General features: G+C 47.1%; 1 protein-coding gene across 1 annotated transcript in view; it reads left to right on the top strand.

Annotated features, from left to right (window-relative positions):
- Positions 1–17,500, top strand: part of LOC143301416 (cell migration-inducing and hyaluronan-binding protein-like) — a 72,277-nt gene that overhangs the window by 43,043 nt on the left and 11,734 nt on the right. Inside the window, exons 15-23 of the mRNA XM_076615690.1 lie at positions 3,091–3,237; positions 4,104–4,261; positions 5,348–5,419; positions 7,630–7,815; positions 9,818–10,040; positions 12,019–12,243; positions 12,688–12,793; positions 16,003–16,123; positions 16,661–16,831. Of these exons, the coding sequence (XP_076471805.1) occupies positions 3,091–3,237; positions 4,104–4,261; positions 5,348–5,419; positions 7,630–7,815; positions 9,818–10,040; positions 12,019–12,243; positions 12,688–12,793; positions 16,003–16,123; positions 16,661–16,831 (1,409 nt within the window). The remainder of the gene's footprint in view (positions 1–3,090; positions 3,238–4,103; positions 4,262–5,347; positions 5,420–7,629; positions 7,816–9,817; positions 10,041–12,018; positions 12,244–12,687; positions 12,794–16,002; positions 16,124–16,660; positions 16,832–17,500) is intronic.

Genomic DNA, 17,500 nt, shown 5'->3' with positions numbered 1-17,500 from the left:
AACGATACCATCCATATGTTTACTGCACGGGAACATTTTATAGAGGATACTGAATTAACTGGAATGAAGATGAAAGAGAAATTGAATGGACCGCGTTGTAGTTTCTGTCAGCCTCAGTGTCGACATGCAGATCTGGAGAAAACGGCTACATGTTGCGGTGTGCTTGAGGCGATGGCAACGTCTCCTTTACCACGGACTCTATAGAATTTCTTATATAATCGAGATATAGCAAAATAATACGATTTAAACGGCGTCATCACCTCAATTTATGACGCAAAAAACCCCAACAACAACAACATAGGTTTAGATATAAATTTTTGAACGTCATCTGTATCAGTATCAGTAGCTCAAGGAGGTGTCACTGCGTTCGGACAACTCCATATACGCTACACCACATCTGCCAAGCAGATCCCTGACCAGCAGCGAAACCCAGCGCGCTTAGTCATCTGTAGGTCCGCTGCAGTGCTGTGTGTGCAAGTATGACTATTTTCTCTCGAACCGGGTGTGCTTGGTTTTAACTCTCTCCATACGAACGGCGAAAGAGACGACGTTAACAGCGTTTCACCCCAATTACCATCATCAAAATATTACAAGCGGAAGGCTCTTACACTGAAGAGGTGAATGTTGACAAAGAATACCACATTTCTGACGACGGAAGCTAAAGGTTGGGTCATTGAGACACCCACTGGACATCCGAGGGGTCTGTGTAGAGGAGAAGAGAGGACTGGCCGTACTGAGTGAGTTAACCTGCTAACATACCCTCCCCCCTCCGAGCTTTATATCATTATATACAGAACACATTTTCACTGTAGTTTGTGTGTGTGTGTGTGTGTGTGTGTTACTGGTTGAAGTGTGTATCACAAGTGAGTCTTGAAGGCAAGCTTTGCCTCTCTTCTTTTGTTGTTGTTGGGAAACGGAAAATCTCTTTCTGCTTATCATCATTAGTAGTAGTAGTAGTAGTGTTATTATTGTGATATTATCATTATTGTTGTCATTATTATAATTATGTATTTATTTATTTTTATTTTTATTTATTTTTGCTTTATGGTGGTTGTTTTGTTGTTGTTGTTGTTGTTGTTGTTTTAACTTTTATTTCTCACAGTCTTTTGCTGTATGAATATGTGTACGGTTTGGTTGTAATTCTTTCATTTCAACAAAATTATCAAAATCAGACTGGTGTTTTCTTAGATTATTTATAGGAGAATCACAACAAAATTATACCTAAATGCCATTTCAGTTCTTTATTTGTTGGACCAGCACAAAAAAAGGCTTAATTCATATTGATGGAATGTTGAAAAAAAGAAAGAAAAAAAGGATCATGAACACTTGTCCTGTATTTACTGGTTTGATGTGATTTTTTTTTATGAGGAGACAAGTGCGAGAATTTTGTTGAACTCCCTTTGTCCTCGTTGATGCTCGTAATAACTTCAAATGTTGATGCACCAAAAGAAACGCATAAATATTTTGGTGATATTGCAGTTTGTTTTATTTTCTTTCACTCCATGTACATATAATTTCATTCTAGCATGTTTGTGAATGTACACGGCAACACAACACCTATACAGCACAACACAACACAACGCAACCACTACACTACACTATACTACACTACACAACACAACACAACACAACCACTACACTACACTATACTACACTATACTACACTACACAACACAACACAACACAACACAACCACTACACTACACTATACTACACTACACAACACAACACAACACAACACAACCACTACACTACACTACACTATACTACACTACACAACACAACACAACACAACCACTACACTACACTATACTACACTACACAACACAACACAACGCAACCACTACACTACACTATACTACACTACACAACACAACACAACACAACACAACCACTACACTACACTATACTACACTACACAACACAACACAACGCAACCACAGCCTTCAACGCGACGCGCACGACACAACACAACCACTACACTACACAACACAACACAACACAACCACTACACTACACTATACTACACAACACAACACAACACAACAGCAACACAACATAGCACTACACAACACAACACAACATAGCACTACACAGCCACACCACAGCCACAACCACACCACTACACACCACTACACTACACTACACTACACTACACACCACTACACTAAACTACACTACACTACCACACCAAACCACACCACACCACAACAAAACGCTACGCTACGCTTCTTAACACAACACAACACAATACAACACAACACAACCACAACCACAACCACAACCACGATCACACTACACAGCCACAATCACAACCACAACACAGCTACAATCACAAACCCAACCACAACACAACCCAAACCAACCCAACCCAACAGAAACCAGCCAACCAACCAACCCCCTCTCCCCACCCCCACCTCGCTTACCGTTCTGTGTGGCAGTGCCATGGCTTCATGTACGTGTTTACCACAACCCGACCACAACCCATCCACATCCACACCACATCCCAACAACAACCCAACCACAACCCATCCACGACCCAACCCAACCCAACCCAACCTAACCACAATCCAACCACAACCCAACCCAACCTAACCACAACCCAACCCAACCCAACCTAACCATAATCCAACCACAACCCAATCCAACCTAACCACAACCCAACCCAACCCAACCACAACCCAACCCAACCTAACCACAACCCAACCCAACCCAACCTAACCATAATCCAACCACAACCCAATCCAACCTAACCACAACCCAACCCAACCCAACCACAACCCAACCCAACTCAACAACAACCCAACCCAACCCATCCACAACCCAACCACAACCCAACCCAACCCAACCACAACCCAACCCAACATAAACCAACCAACCAACCCACCACCTGACTGTCTGTTATGTGTGGCAGTGCCATGGCTTCATGTACGTGTTTACCACAAACCAACCACAACCCAACCCAACCCAACCCAACCACAACGCAACCACAACCCAACCAACCCAACCCAACCACAACCCAACCCGACAGAAACCCACCAATCCACCAACCAAGCAATCCACCACCTGACTGCCTGTTGTGTGTGGCAGTGCCATGGCTTCATGTACGTGTTCGCCGACGTGCCCCTGGGCCCGTCTTATGACCGTCAGCTGGTGCTGGGCAAAGTGACGCCCGGACACGCCAAGTCCTACCCCATCAAGCGGTTCTACAACAACGTGGCCCACTCCAACGAACGGGTACAGCACATTGCAGCACAGCACAGCACAGCACATTGCAACACAGCACAGCACATTACAGCACAGCACAGCACAGCACAGCACAGCACATTACAACACATCGATTCGTTCCTTCTATTCCTCCTCCATTGTCCTCCTCCGCCTCCTTCTGTTCCTCCTCTTCCTCCTCCTCCTTTTCCTCCTTCTTCTTCTCCCCAAGGCCTAACTCGCTGGATAAAACCGTAGTTCAAGATTCTCCTTCTTCCAGACGCTTAGACGCCTCCTTGAAACTGAAACTCCTCTTTCTTTTCTTTTTTTTTTCTTTTTCCTGATGTCCTCCTTCCGCTTCCTATTTTTCAGACTGCTCGTCCTGAAAATATATATATATATATGTGTGTGTGTGTGTGTGTGTGTGTGTGTGTGTGTGTGTGTGTGTGTGTGTGTGTGTGTGTGTGTGTGTGTGTGTGTGTGTGTGTGTGTGTGTGTGTGTGAGCCCATCAGAGTGGATATCTGCAACTGAATTGTGCCAGACTGGACAACACTCTCGTTGTCATGGGTTCTTTTTCGGTGCGACAAGTGCGTGCTGATCAGCACACGGGACCTCGGTTTATAGTCAGACACTCAGTTTGACTGGGGTTTGTGTGTGTGTGTGTTTGTTTGTTTGTTTGGGTTTGGGTTGTTTTTTTTTGTTTGGTTGTTTTTTTTTGTTTGCTTTTTTGTTGTTGTTTTTTTGGGGGTTTTCTCACTAAAATTTGGGAGAAAAAAAAGGGGGGAGAGCAGGACTGGAACCCAGACCCTCACAACGCTCTCTGTATCGGCGGATGAACTTCTCAACCACTCCTCCTCCTTCCTCCTTCAACAGCACACTGTGTCACTGTTTGTTCCAGTCAGGGATCTTCTTGGACAGCTACATATCGGCAGGGGGCAAAGGTCCCAGGGACTTGAACGTTCCGCTAAATGGAATCGTCCAATCCGAGAACGAGTACGAGCCACGTGACCCTCCCGGTGACGTCAACGGCACGCGCGTCTGGACCAAGATGGAAAGGTATGCATCGGAGCAAAGCATGGGACAGACTTATACAGCCAGACCTAAAATGTGTACGACGGGCGCAATAGCCGAGTGGTTAAAGCGTTGGACTTTCAATCTGAGGGTCCCGTGTTCGAATCACGGTAACGTGCACCTGGTGGGTAAAGGGTGGAGATTTTTTCCGATCTCCCAGGTCAACATATGTGTGTATACGCAAGCAGAAGATCAAATACGTGCGTTCAAGATCCTGTAATCCATGTCAGCGTTCGGTGGGTTATGGAAATAAGAACATACCCAGCGTGTACACCCCCGAAAACGGTGTATGGCTGTCTACATTGCGGGGTAAAAACGGTCATACACGTAAAAGCCCACTCGTTTATATGCGAGTGAACGTGGGAGTTGCAGCCCACGAACGAAGTAGAAGAAGAAGTAGAAGAAAAAACGTGTACGTTAACTTCCTGTTTCTTTTTCTTTGTCTTATTTTGTTCTAGTTCTTGTACTTCTTATTCTCTTTCTCCTTCTTCTTCTCCTTTTCCTTCTTCTTCTCCTCCTCCTTTCTTCTTCTTCTTCTTCCCCTTCTCCTTCGTCTATATGTGAACAGGAAAGCATCTGTTTTAATTTAAAACGACTCAAACTGCGCTGACATTAAGGAACTGAGACCATGTGTACGGAAATCTAGTCGGGTGGTGAAGTAATTTTTCAATAATTTTTGCATAATCTCCTTTTTTTTTCTTCCTCTGTTTTTACAAGTCAAACGAACTTCAGCAAAATTGTTATACCCTCTCTGTCTCTTTCTCTCTCTTATATATATATATATATATATAGAGAGAGAGAGAGAGAGAGAGAGAGAGACAGACAGACAGACAGACAGACAGAACGAACGAACGAACGGAATTATATTTTTCCAGGGTATTGAGATAAGCATAATGACAATTTTCACCCAGCCCTAGACTGGTGTACAAATAAAGAAAGGAAACGCACAAGAATAAATAAAGAGAGAAAATTCATATCGGAGAGAGAGACAGAGACAGAGACAGACAGACAGACAGAGAGAGACAAAGAGACAGAGAGAGGATGTTATCAAGCTGTAATGTTACTGTCCAGAGTGACTGCCTACAAGAACAAGCAGAACAACATGTGGGTGAAAGGCGGAAATCTGAACGTCACCTTCTCTTCGTGAGTAACTCTCTGTCCGTCTTACTCAGTGCATCCCCCTTTAATGATGATAACAATAATGATACTGCTACTACTACTACTACTACTACTAATAATAATAATGATAAAATTTAATGGACCTCCCTAGCAACAACGTCATTGTCATCGTCCTCCCCCTTTATCATCATCAACAAAACAGTCTCAAAGTCTGTGGCCTTTCATGCCCTGCTCTCATGGTGACCTCAGTTTCGATACCCCTCCACTTCTGTGCTTGGGGTGAGTCCTGTCAATGTCTTCAGTGTCGGCAGATTCATGGGGGGCTGTTGTTTGATGGACGTGGTGGCGGTCTCCACTCTGGGAGGGACGCTCACTCTGTCTGGCTACGCGACTAAGCCATTATTGTCGTTAGTAGGGGGCTTAGTAGGTGGTGTCCTAAGTACGTTAAATCAGAACAGGCACCGCTGAACACCACCGAATGATAATAATAATAATAATGATAACAATCACAATCATGATAAGTATTTCTATAGCGCTGAATCTTGTGCAGAGACAAATCAAAGCGTCAGGAACAGAACGCCGACCTTTACTCCACTTATGTCGATCTGACCAAGGCCTTCGATACTGTTAGCAGAGATGGCCTTTGGAGAATCATGGCGAGGTACTGATGTCCCAGAAAGTTCATCACCATCATACGGCAACTACACGATGGGATGCTGGCCCGAGTCCAAGACAACGGAGAGACTTCAGAACCATTCCCTGTCTCCAACGGAGTCAAGCAAGGGTGTGTTCTTGCACCCGCCCTGTTCAGTCTCATGTTTTCAGCCATGCTGACAGATGCCTTCAGAGACGCTGACGTAGGCATTGGCATCAGGTACCGCACAGATGGCTCACTCTTCAACCTCAGGAGGCTTCAAGCAAAAACCAAGGTGAGGACAGACACCGTCAACGACTTCCTGTTTGCTGATGACTGCGCTCTCAACGCTGCCTCTGAAGCTGACATGCAACACAGTGTCGACAAGTTCTCTGCTGCCTGTGACAACTTTGGCCTCACAATCAGCACAAAGAAGACTGAGGTGATGCACCAGCCAGCTCCAGGAAAGCCTTACGTTGAACCAAACATCTTCATCAACGGGCAACAATTGAACGCGGTGGACAAGTTCACATATCTGGGCAGTACACTCTCTCGCACAGTTGTCTTCGACGACGAGGTGAATGCCAGACTCGCCAAAGCCAGCGCTACCTTCGGCAGACTCCATAAGAACGTTTGGAACAGGAGAGGCATCACCCTGGAGACGAAGCTCAAAGTATACAAGGCCATAGTTCTCACCACACTGCTCTATGGATGTGAATCATGGACGGTCTACAAACGCCACGCCAAAAAGCTGAACCACTTCCACACCACCAGCCTCAGAAAACCTCTCGGCATAAAGTGGCAAGAAAAGATCCCTGACACAGAGGTGCTCACTCGTGCAAACGTGCCCAGCATCTACACCATCTTGATGCAGGCCCAGCTGCGCTGGACAGGCCATGTAGTTCGCATGCCAGACCACCGGCTCCCCAAGAAACTGCTGTACGGCGAACTCCAACATGGCAAGCGCTCCCATGGAGGCCAAAAGAAGCGCTTCAAAGACACTCTGAAAGCTTCTCTGAAGGCCTTCAACATCAGCCACGACACATGGGAGCTGAATGCAATGGACAGACCAAAGTGGCGTTCAGCTGTCCACAAAGGCGCCAAATCCTGCGAGGCCAACAGAGTCGCTACAGCAGAGCAACGCAGACAGGCCAGGAAAAGTAGTGCCAGCAAGTCCCCGACAGCCGCCACCATCCCCTGTCCACACTGCGTCAGAACCTTCCGGGCGCGGATTGGCCTGACCAGTCATCTGCGCACCCACAGAGCCCAACCCACCCACCCCCAGGATGACTAAATGGTCCTCGTCGATCCCGACGGACGAACCACACATATGTGTTGTTTCATGTTAGGCGCTTAGAGCCCATTACATGGGGAGTTTGCGCCATAAAAGTACTATATATTATTATTATAACTATTAATATTATAATTGCTATTCTTCTTATTATTATCAAATGAATTCCCATTGCAGGAAAGAAACCATTGGTCTAATTATCGCTCTCACTTTTGCTGTTGGCCAAACTGTAAGCTCTCTCTGTGTTTTAGCCGAGCGCTCCTTGTGAAAATATGTATGCATGCATGTGATGACGATTCACTCCTTCAGGCTGGCGGACGCGGCCACCCAGAGTTTCTCGGGTGGGTGCACGGGGTTCTGGACGGGTGTGTCGTTGGAGTACAGCGTGCTGATCGGCCGCACAGACAACGTGGGGCAGCCCAGGATCTGGAAGGAGATGGCCCGCAGTGGTGAGGAGCTCAGCATGCAGTTCAACGGGTCTATCGGAAAAACGCCGTGAGTATGTGTGTGGGGTAGTAGGGTATGGGGGGCGGGGGGTTGGGGGGGTGCCTTGACTTTGTGTGTGTGTGTGTGTACGTGCGTGTATGTGTGTGTGTGTGTGCGTGTGTGTTTGTGTGTGTGTGTGTGTGTGTGTACGTGCGTGTATGTGTGTGTGTGTGCGTGCATGCGTATGTGAGTGTGTGTGTGTGTAAGGGGGTGCGGGGGGTGGGGGGGGAGGGCTTGTGACACGCGCTTATGCGCGTGATTCCTGCTTGTTACTGGGTAACCCCTTCCCCTGCCCCCCACCCCTCCCTCTTTTTCTGTCTTAGTTATATTTGTTTCACTTCGTTTTTTTTGTGTTTTTTTTTTTAAGAATTAAGCCCCGGGATAACCCTTTTGTTGCCATGGGTTCTTTTACGTGCGCTAAGTGCATGCTGCATCGTCTCATCCTAAAAACCAGGCACCCAGACCACCACTCAATATCTAGTAAAGTTGAGAGGGGGGTGGGGGTTGGGGGGGGGGGGGGGGGGGGGGGCTTGGGGGAGGGGTGTAAAACAGATTGGAACTGGAAACCGTGGACACTGGCTGTCTAGTCTTGAGTTTTAACCACTACACCACCGCTCCAGCGGGTCATTATCGTCATCGTCATCACCATTGTCGTCATTACCATCGTCATCGTCATTGTCACCATTATTGTCACCATTATCGTCGTCATTACCATCGTCATCGTCATTGTCACCATTATCGTCATCACCATCGTCGTCATTACCATCGTCATCGTCATTGTCACCGTTATCGTCACCATTATCGTCGTCGTCGTCTCTATCGTCGTCGTTGTCATAATCATCATCATCTTCTTCTTCTTCTTTTTCCTCCTCCTCCTCCTCCTTCTTCTTCTTCTCTTCCTCCTCCTTCTTCTTCTCCTCCTCCTCCTCCTCCTCCTCCTCCTCCTTCTTCTTCTTCTTCTTCTTCTTCTTCTTCTTCTTCTTCTTCCCCTCCTCCTCCTCTTCCTTCTTCTTATTTTCCTTCCTTCCTCTTCCTCCTCCTCTTCTTCTCTCTTCTCTCTCCTGCTTCTTCTTCTTCTTCCCCTCCTCCTCCTCTTCCTTCTTCTTATTTTTCCTTCCCCTCCTCCTCCTCTTCCTTCTTCTTCTTCTCCTCCTCCTCCTCCTCTTCCTTCTTCTTTAACTTCGTGGCGAGTCAATGGATCGCCGAAGAGAACTGTTGATCAGATTCCTTCAGTTCTGACGGTTGTGTCAAGTGCAACTGGAATTCTCGTCCATTCTTTTTTTTTTCTGCTTCTTTTTTTCTGTCTTCCTTTAAGAAAAAAAAATTACGCGACGTGTCTTAGGCAAGTCAAATCTGGCGGAGCCCATCCTGTTCCAAAATGGGATATCCATTGCTGGATGTATATTTACTCCCCACAAATACTGCGTCACATGGTTACCTGTAAGCAGAGGAGAACCTATAACCCCTTGACCAGACTCTCTCTCTCTCCCTCCCACCCCCCCCCCCTCTCTCTCTCTCCCTCTCTCACCTGGGTACAGGCAGAGAATCGAACCTCCGGTATGCACCCCCCCGAAAACGGAGTATGGCTGCCTACATGGCGGGGGTGGGTGGGGGGGATTAAAGTCAGACGATAAACCGAGGTCCCGTGTGCAGCATGCACTTAGCGCACGTAAAAGAACCCACGGCAACAAAAGGGTTGTTCCTGGCAAAATTCTGTAGAAAAATGCACATCGATAGGAAAAACAAATAAAACTGCATGCAGGAAAAAATACAAAAAAAATGGGTGGCGCTGTAGTGTAGCGACGCGCTCTCCCTGGGGAGAGCAGCCCGAATTTCACACAGAGAAATCTGTTGTGATAAAAAGAAATACAAATGCAAATACAAAAACGGGTTATACACGTAAAAGCCCACTCGTGTACATACGAGTGAACGTGGGAGTTGCAGCCCACGAACGACGACGACGAAGAAGAAGAAGAAGAAGAAGTTCAGCCCACTGTTTCCTCATCTTCAGGTGGAACACGATCACAGGGGTGGGCATCTACCAGGGCCCCATGTTCGTCAAGCACAGCTACTTCGACCGCTTCGCCACCCGCTACTGGAACGACGCCTGGAAGGGCAAGCTGGGCAGGAGGCCCGTCAGCTACGCAGGGGCCATCAGCTTCAAGAAGGACAGCACCTACCCCACCTACACCTCCCAGTACATCACCAACCTCACCTTCGGATACTGCGATGACGTGAGTGGAGGGGGGGGGGGGTAGGGAGGAGGGGGGTGCGGGGGGGGCGGTGAGGGGAGGGGAAGGAGAAGAGGTGTGTGAAGGTGGGTTTGTGTGTGTGTGTGTGTGTGTGTGTGTTTTTGTGTGTGTGTGTGTGTGTGTGTGTGTGTGTGTGTGTGTTGTGGGGAAGAGGGCTCTGTGTGTGTGCATGTGTGTGTGTGTGTGTGTGTGTGTGTGTGTGTGTGTGTTGTGGGGAAGAGGGCTCTCTGTGTGTGTGTGTGTGTGTGTGTGTGTGTGTGTGTGTGAGTGAGTTTGTGTGTGTGTGTGTGTGTGTGTGTGTGTGTGTGTGTTGTGGGGAAGGGGGCTCTGTGTGTGTGTGTGTGTGTGTGTGTGTGTGTGTGTGTGTGTGTGAGTGAGTTTGTGTGTGTGTGTGTGTGTGTGTGTGTTGTGGGGAAGGGGGCTCTCTGTGTATGTGTGTGTGTGTGTGTGTGTGTGTGTGTGTGTTGTGGGGAAGGGGGCTCTGTGTGTGTGTGTGTGTGTGTGTGTGTGTGTGTGTGTGTGTGTGTGTGTGTGTTGTGGGGAAGGGGGCTCTCTGTGTATGTGTGTGTGTGTGTGTGTGTTGTGGGGAAGGGGGCTCTGTGTGTGTGTTTGTGTGTGTGTGTGTGTGTGTGTGTGTGTGTGTGTGTGTGTGAGTGAGTTTGTGTGTGTGTGTGTGTTGTGGGGAAGGGGGCTCTCTGTGTATGTGTGTGTGTGTGTTGTGGGGAAGGGGGCTCTGTGTGTGTGTGTGTGTGTGTGTGTGTGTGTGTGTGTGTGTGTGTGTGTTGTGGGGAAGGGGGCTCTCTGTGTATGTGTGTGTGTGTGTGTGAGCGCGCGCGCGGGCGCGCGCGAATGTGTGTGTGTATGTTGTGGGGAAGGGGGCTCTGTGTGTGTGTGTGTGTGTGTGTGTGTGTGTGTGTGTGTGTGTGTGTGTGTGTGTGTGCCAAGCAAACGGGTACTCCTTAGACTTAGTAAAATTCATCACGACTTGCAATGTTGCATGGGATATGGTCATGCAGTAGAAGGAATGTTAAGGGACGTCAACCATCGTTTTACCTTCAATTGATGCAAAGCGTTATGATAATCCTAGTCATGTTCCTGATTGTGTGCTTTTCTGAAATCCTCCACGACCCAAAAGGGGTGAAAGGCTAATTGAATCTTAAAGTGCGCACGTGTGTGTGTTTGTGTGTGTGTGTGTGTGTGTGTGTGTGTGTGTGTGTGTGTGTGTGTGTGTGTGTTTTATCTTCAGTTTAACGTCTATTCACTATAAGTGTTTTTAGACGGAAAGGTGTAAGGAAGTGGATAAAGGAAAGGGAATGCATGTGAATATTAGTGTAAAAAGTATTCATGTTATGTATCAGAGGAAAAGTATATTATAAGAAAAAGGTCTAAAGAGATTGTGGTGTGTATTGAATGAGGTGCCATGGGAAGGAAAATATGTATATGCATATCAACAAGTATTAACCTACAACAATGTAAATATAAATAACAACATTAATTATAACACATCAAAGGAGGATACCAACTGGACTGGAGTTTAAAATTTCCGAAAACATTCTAAGCAATGAATAATCATTCAAAATATTTTCAGTGGCTAATGAAATATTGGAAGAAAAGTCATCAACTACATCTTTAGGAATTAAATGTCTTATGCTCGGACAATGAATGAGTAGATGACTTACAGTTATTTGCATACCGCATATACATTTTATATTTTTAGAAAATAATTTTATTTTGTACGAAAGGCATTTAAACGAAGTCTGTACATTAGACTTGTAATTTGTCTTGAATGTGCTGCTTGTGTCAAATTTAGAAAATGTTTGGGATTAGCTGCATTCTCTGTGTTTACACAACATTGGTAACATTGATTATTTGAATCTATAAGTAATTTCTTAAATCAATTTCTAGATACATTTTCTATACAACTACTGCGCCCACCCCACCCACCCACCCTCTCACCTAGCAAAACAACGGCCACTACGTCTTCTTCGGTGACCCCAACACGTACAACACGTACGACTGGGAGGACAGGTGCGGGCCCAAGAACGCCTTCACCTACGATAAGGACGGCTCGGTGACCGGGACCCCGCACACCGCCATCGTTAGGGACAGGCCCTTCACTAGGGGCCGCGACTGTCTACCCCACAAGGACTGGGGCATGACCGTCTGTCCTTATCGCTACGTCAAGGTCTGCTGGATTCTGTGTGTGTGCGTGTGTGTGTGTGTGGTGGGGGGTGGGGGGTGGAGGGGGTTGGGGGGGGGGGGGAGCGGCGGTGTGGAATGGGGTGGGGGGTGTGGGTGGGTGGAGGTGAGGGTGAGTTTGTATGGGTGAGGAGTGGTGTGTGGATGTGGAGGTGCAGGCACGCGCTTTGCAACCACTCTCACGTGTCTGTACTCTTCTGTCTGCGAGCACTTGTAGCATGCACACGTGGTTTTTTTTGGGTTTTTTTTTTTTTTCTTTTGTTGTTGTTGTTTCTTTTTGCACATTCGACTATGTGCGTCTATTCACACGTGTCTGCGTGTATGCCTGCCTGCTGTTCGTACCTGCGTGCTTGCCAGTGTGTATCTGAGTGACAAAACTGCTGGGCACGTGTCGTAGGGCAAGTGTTTGCATGGTTGTCGTGTTCCGCAGGTGGAATTCAAAGGGGATGACGGCAGTCTGTCCAACGAACTACACGACCACTACCCTCTGGTGGCCAGACGCGACGACAACCCGCAAGACATCTTCGTTCAAAAAGGTGGGGGAGGGGGGGCTGTGGGGGGAAGGGGGCTCCGGGGGGAGGGGGGGGGGGAAGGGTTGGGGTGTGTGTGGGGGGGTGGGGGCTGGGGGGGAGCACGGGGGCGTGGGCCGGTGGAAGGATGCGTACTTGGGGACAGTGTGATAAGAAACTTTAGGGAGAGCTAGACAGTACAAGGTCTTCAGAGAAGAAGCCCCCCTCAGTCAAGTGTTTCGGCCCTGAACTCCTTACACTCTAAGGGGGCCGGGCCGCACCCAGGTCATGACTCCAGGATGCCCTTGTATTGCCGCCTTTTTCTTTTTTCTGTTTTGCTGGTCCTCAGCAGGTTCGAACCTGCGCCTCTTTGGGTGGTCGCCACTCCAGGACTGAGTCACCTTTTCTGGCAGACGTTTAACCACTGAGCCATCATATGCCTAGTCTGAGTTGGGAAATCTAATCCTTATGAAGTTTACTTTCATTCCTCCTCGACCAGATCCAGCTGGAACTCTTTTCTGCTGCTTCTGCCATTACCTTGAGAGCCCATGTCCTCTCTCTGTCAGAAATCGACAGCTGTTTCATGAGGCTGTTGGCAGATGCGCCCACAAACCCTCTTGCACCAATCTCTATGGCAAGGACTTTGGCTTGGAAGCCAGATTCTATCAGGCTGCTGGCTAGGCTAGCATACTTCTCGGTCTTGTAGATGTGGGCTTCCTCCATTCTGCTTTCGTATGGCACAGTGAGCTCAATCAGAATCGCTTGTTTCGTTGCCTTGGAGTGGAGTACTATGTCAGGTCTCATGCCGCTCTTGCTGATGATTTCCGGGTGTCTCTTCCCCTCTAACTGTGCATTCCCAATCTTCGGCACCATCAAGCAGCCCACGTTTCCATGCTTTGGAAACTTTGGATTCTGTTCCTTACTAGACTTTATTGCTTTCTGTCGAGCGGAACTCTACTGGAACTTCTGGTGGGGTTGGTTCTCATTTTGAATATAGACGGGCACAATAGCCGAGAGGTTAAAGCGTTGGGCTTTCAGTCTGAGGGTCCCGGGTTAGAATCTCGGTAACTGTGACTGGTGGGTAAAAATGGAGATTTAACGGTGCCTGACTGGTAAAGGATGGAGATTTTTCCGATCTCTCAGGTCAATCATGTGCAAACCTGCTAGTGCCTGAACCCCCTTCGTGTGTGTATATGCACGCAGAAGATCAAATACGAACGTTAAAGATCCTGTAATCCATGTTAGCGTTTGGTGGATTATAGAAACAAGAACATACCCAGCATACGCACACCCCGAAAACGGAGTATGGCTGCCTTTATGGCGGGGTAAATAAAACAAAACGGTCATACACGTAAAATGTTACATGCCTGTCCGAGTGTGTATGTGTGCGAAACTGAAAATCTGATTGAACGACACAGGAAACGAATGATGAGCGCCCAATGGCAGCTATCAGTCGGCTCTACCCAGGTAAGCAGCCTGTTGTGCAAATGACTCCGTGTTTGTACAGCGCTTAGAGCTTGGTCTCCGACCGAGGACAGGCGCTGTAAGAACAGAATAGAATAGAATATGTCTTTATTACGAAGTGTACCGGGGGTCACAAGGAATATTGGGCGGGGGAGGGGGGGGGGATAGTATATAACAAGATACGAACATAAATCGAAAATCATACACAAACACAGATACAGTAGAAATTAGGATACATTCAAGTGCATATCAACACACAAACTCACACACACACACACACACACACACACACACACACACACACACGTTTGAACAGAAGATGCATATTACATGTGGATGGGGCTGATGACTGGATCTTCAGGTGGATGGTTGTATCCATGTCAAATCAAATCAGAAATGCTACAGGACCGCACCTGTCTTCGCTCAAAGACCAATCTGAGCTTTTTTTACAAACACGGACTCATTTTGCACAACAGGCTGCCTACCTGGGTGCAGCCAGCTGACAGCTGACCTGAAGGTACTCGTCATTGGTTTCCTGTGTCAGGTACTGGTCGTTGGTTTCCTGTGTCAGGTACTCGTCATTGGTTTCCTGTGTCAGGTACTGGTCGTTGGTTTCCTGTGTCAGGTACTGGTCGTTGGTTTCCTGTGTCAGGTACTCGTCGTTGGTTTCCTGTGTCAGGTACTGGTCGTTGGTTTCCTGTGTCAGGTACTGGTCGTTGGTTTCCTGTGTCAGGTACTGGTCGTTGGTCTCCTGTGTCAGGTACTGGTCGTTGGTCTCCTGTGTCAGGTAATTGTCGTTGGTTTCCTGCGTCAGGTACTCGTCGTTGGTTTCCTGTGTCAGGTACTCGTCGTTGGTTTCCTGTATCAGGTACTCGTCGTTGGTTTCCTGTGTCAGGTACTCGTCGTTGGTTTCCTGTGTCAGGTACTCGTCGTTGGTTTCCTGTGTCAGTCAATCAGGCTTCAGTTACGCACACACGTAGAGAGAGAGAGAGAGAGAGAGAGAGAGAGAGAGAGAGAGAGAGAGAGTGAACGAACGAACGAACGAACGAATGTTTTATTCAGATAAGGCCAGAGCCCCTTACTGAAGGGGGATTCACTGATAAATAATAATTAGAAAATGACATGACACAGTAAGTAGACAATTCAGATCAACCAAAAATTGTTAGCACAATATCAACCATATCACCCAAAATAGTCAACACAAATATTCAACAACATTCACTTCTTTTTTTTTTATAATAAACTAGAGAAAGACAGACAGACAGACAGACAGAGACAGACAGACAGACAGACAGATGTATGTGTGTCTGTGTGTCTGTGTTTGTGTTATTTAATGTAATGTAATGATTTCTATTATTACTTTTGTTTTCTGCGTATTTGTACGTACAGATCTGCTTGGCGCAGCATTCGCACATAATATAAGCTTATTAGAATTATAACGATAATGACGACATCAGCAACAGCAACAACGACGACGATACTGCTGCTGATGATAATGACTGATGACGATGAATGATGACGGTGACGATGATAATGTTGATTACGATTGACGATGCCGTCGAGGACGAGAACGACGACGACAACGATGATGATGGTGATGATGACGACGATGCCAACGACGGCGACGACGATAATGATAATGATGACGATGGCTAAGATGATTACTGACGACGACGACGACAACGATGATGACGATGATGATGATGATGACGACGACGACGATGATGACGATGATGATGATGATGACGACGATGATACGTGTGTCCCTCCAGCCACCCAGAGGATGGAGTACCTGATGCGGACCCACAGCTCCTTCGTGGTGGGCCTCAACACCACCCTCAAGGGCGCCGCCTTCCCCTCAGAGTTCAGGGTCTTCGGCTACGGGGTGGAAAAGTGAGGCAGACTTTGTCGTTGGGTGGGGGGATGCTCCTGTTCCTACCCTCTCGCTCTCATCCCTCCCTCCACCCCCTGCTCCCCCCCCCCCACCCCTCCCCCCACCCCTCTCCCGCTTTCGTTTCCTTTCAGAAAAAAAAATTCCTTTTCAAGTTTACAAAAGCAATAACTTTGTGCATATATGAATCCACTCATTCATCTGTCCGTTGCTGCAGCAATTGGCTCATTCATTCATGAGTGAATGTATAAGTAAGTACACGCGTAAGAATTTTTACGTGCTCACATTGTACACGCACATTGCTCGGGTTAGATAATTGTTGTCGTATCTGGTATCATTATGCTTGTTGTGTTTACATATTTCGTAGTAAAACATGTTATTCAACTCTGTTATCACCCTCCCCCAGCACTCACCCCCCAAGTTCTGTTCATAATATGGGGCTATGGCCTCGAATGAATAAATCATGTGAATCTGATTCTCTCTCTTCCCTCCCTCCCTCCCTCCCTCCCTCCACACTATGAAACGCGTTGCACGTGCAGGCAGGACGTGGTGCGGGTGGGGCTGTGCGTGCCCAAGGACCTGACCAACTTCACCATCCTCAGCGACTACCCCGTTTCCATCAACAAGTGGGACTTCACCCCCGTCTACTCCCTCCGGGCCCTGGACGCCGACAGGACCAGGAACGCCATCTTCCACGACATCAGGAACGGGTGGGTGGCAGTCTGGGGTAGGTGGGTGGGGAGGTAGGGAGGAGGAGGAGTTGGTAGAGAGAGAGGGAGAGAGAGTGGGGGAGGAGGAGAGTGGTTTTAAGTTTTGTTTGTTAGTTTTTTGTGCTTTCTTGTTTTCTTTTCACGTCTTTTTTTCTTTCTTTGTGTCTTACGAAACAGATTTACCCAATAGAGTTAATTGTCACTGAAGTGCACTGCAATTGCTTAATGTGCCACAGCCTAAAGCTTTAATTTAGATCTACATGTTTATGTATCATGCACGAGTTTTGGAAGGTAGAAAGGAAAGTTAAGTGATAATGAAAGCGGTAACATTTACATATATATATATATATATATATATATATATATATATATATATATATACTGAAATCGCCGTAGATCTAAATAAACTTATCGACTGATGATGGCGCAACGTGCGTGTATACAGCAGACGGAACTTTAACAGCTTAAAAAAAAAATAAAAAAAAATAAAAAAAAGGATGTTTGCCTGCGGAAGGCCGTTCGCGTCAAAAATGTCAAAACGCCCGTCGACGAAATTTTTAAAAAAGACAAAATTAAATGTTTGACGACTACAGCACGTATAACTCACAGGGCATGTTTAAAAATAAATGTTCTTTATTTTACATAAATAACATTTTCTGTTGCAATTAG

This window comes from Babylonia areolata, chromosome 27 (genome assembly GCF_041734735.1).
Source record: "Babylonia areolata isolate BAREFJ2019XMU chromosome 27, ASM4173473v1, whole genome shotgun sequence".
NCBI lineage: Eukaryota > Metazoa > Mollusca > Gastropoda > Neogastropoda > Buccinidae > Babylonia > Babylonia areolata.
Note: the sequence above shows the minus strand (reverse complement) of the source record. Positions and strands in the feature narration are given on the sequence as shown.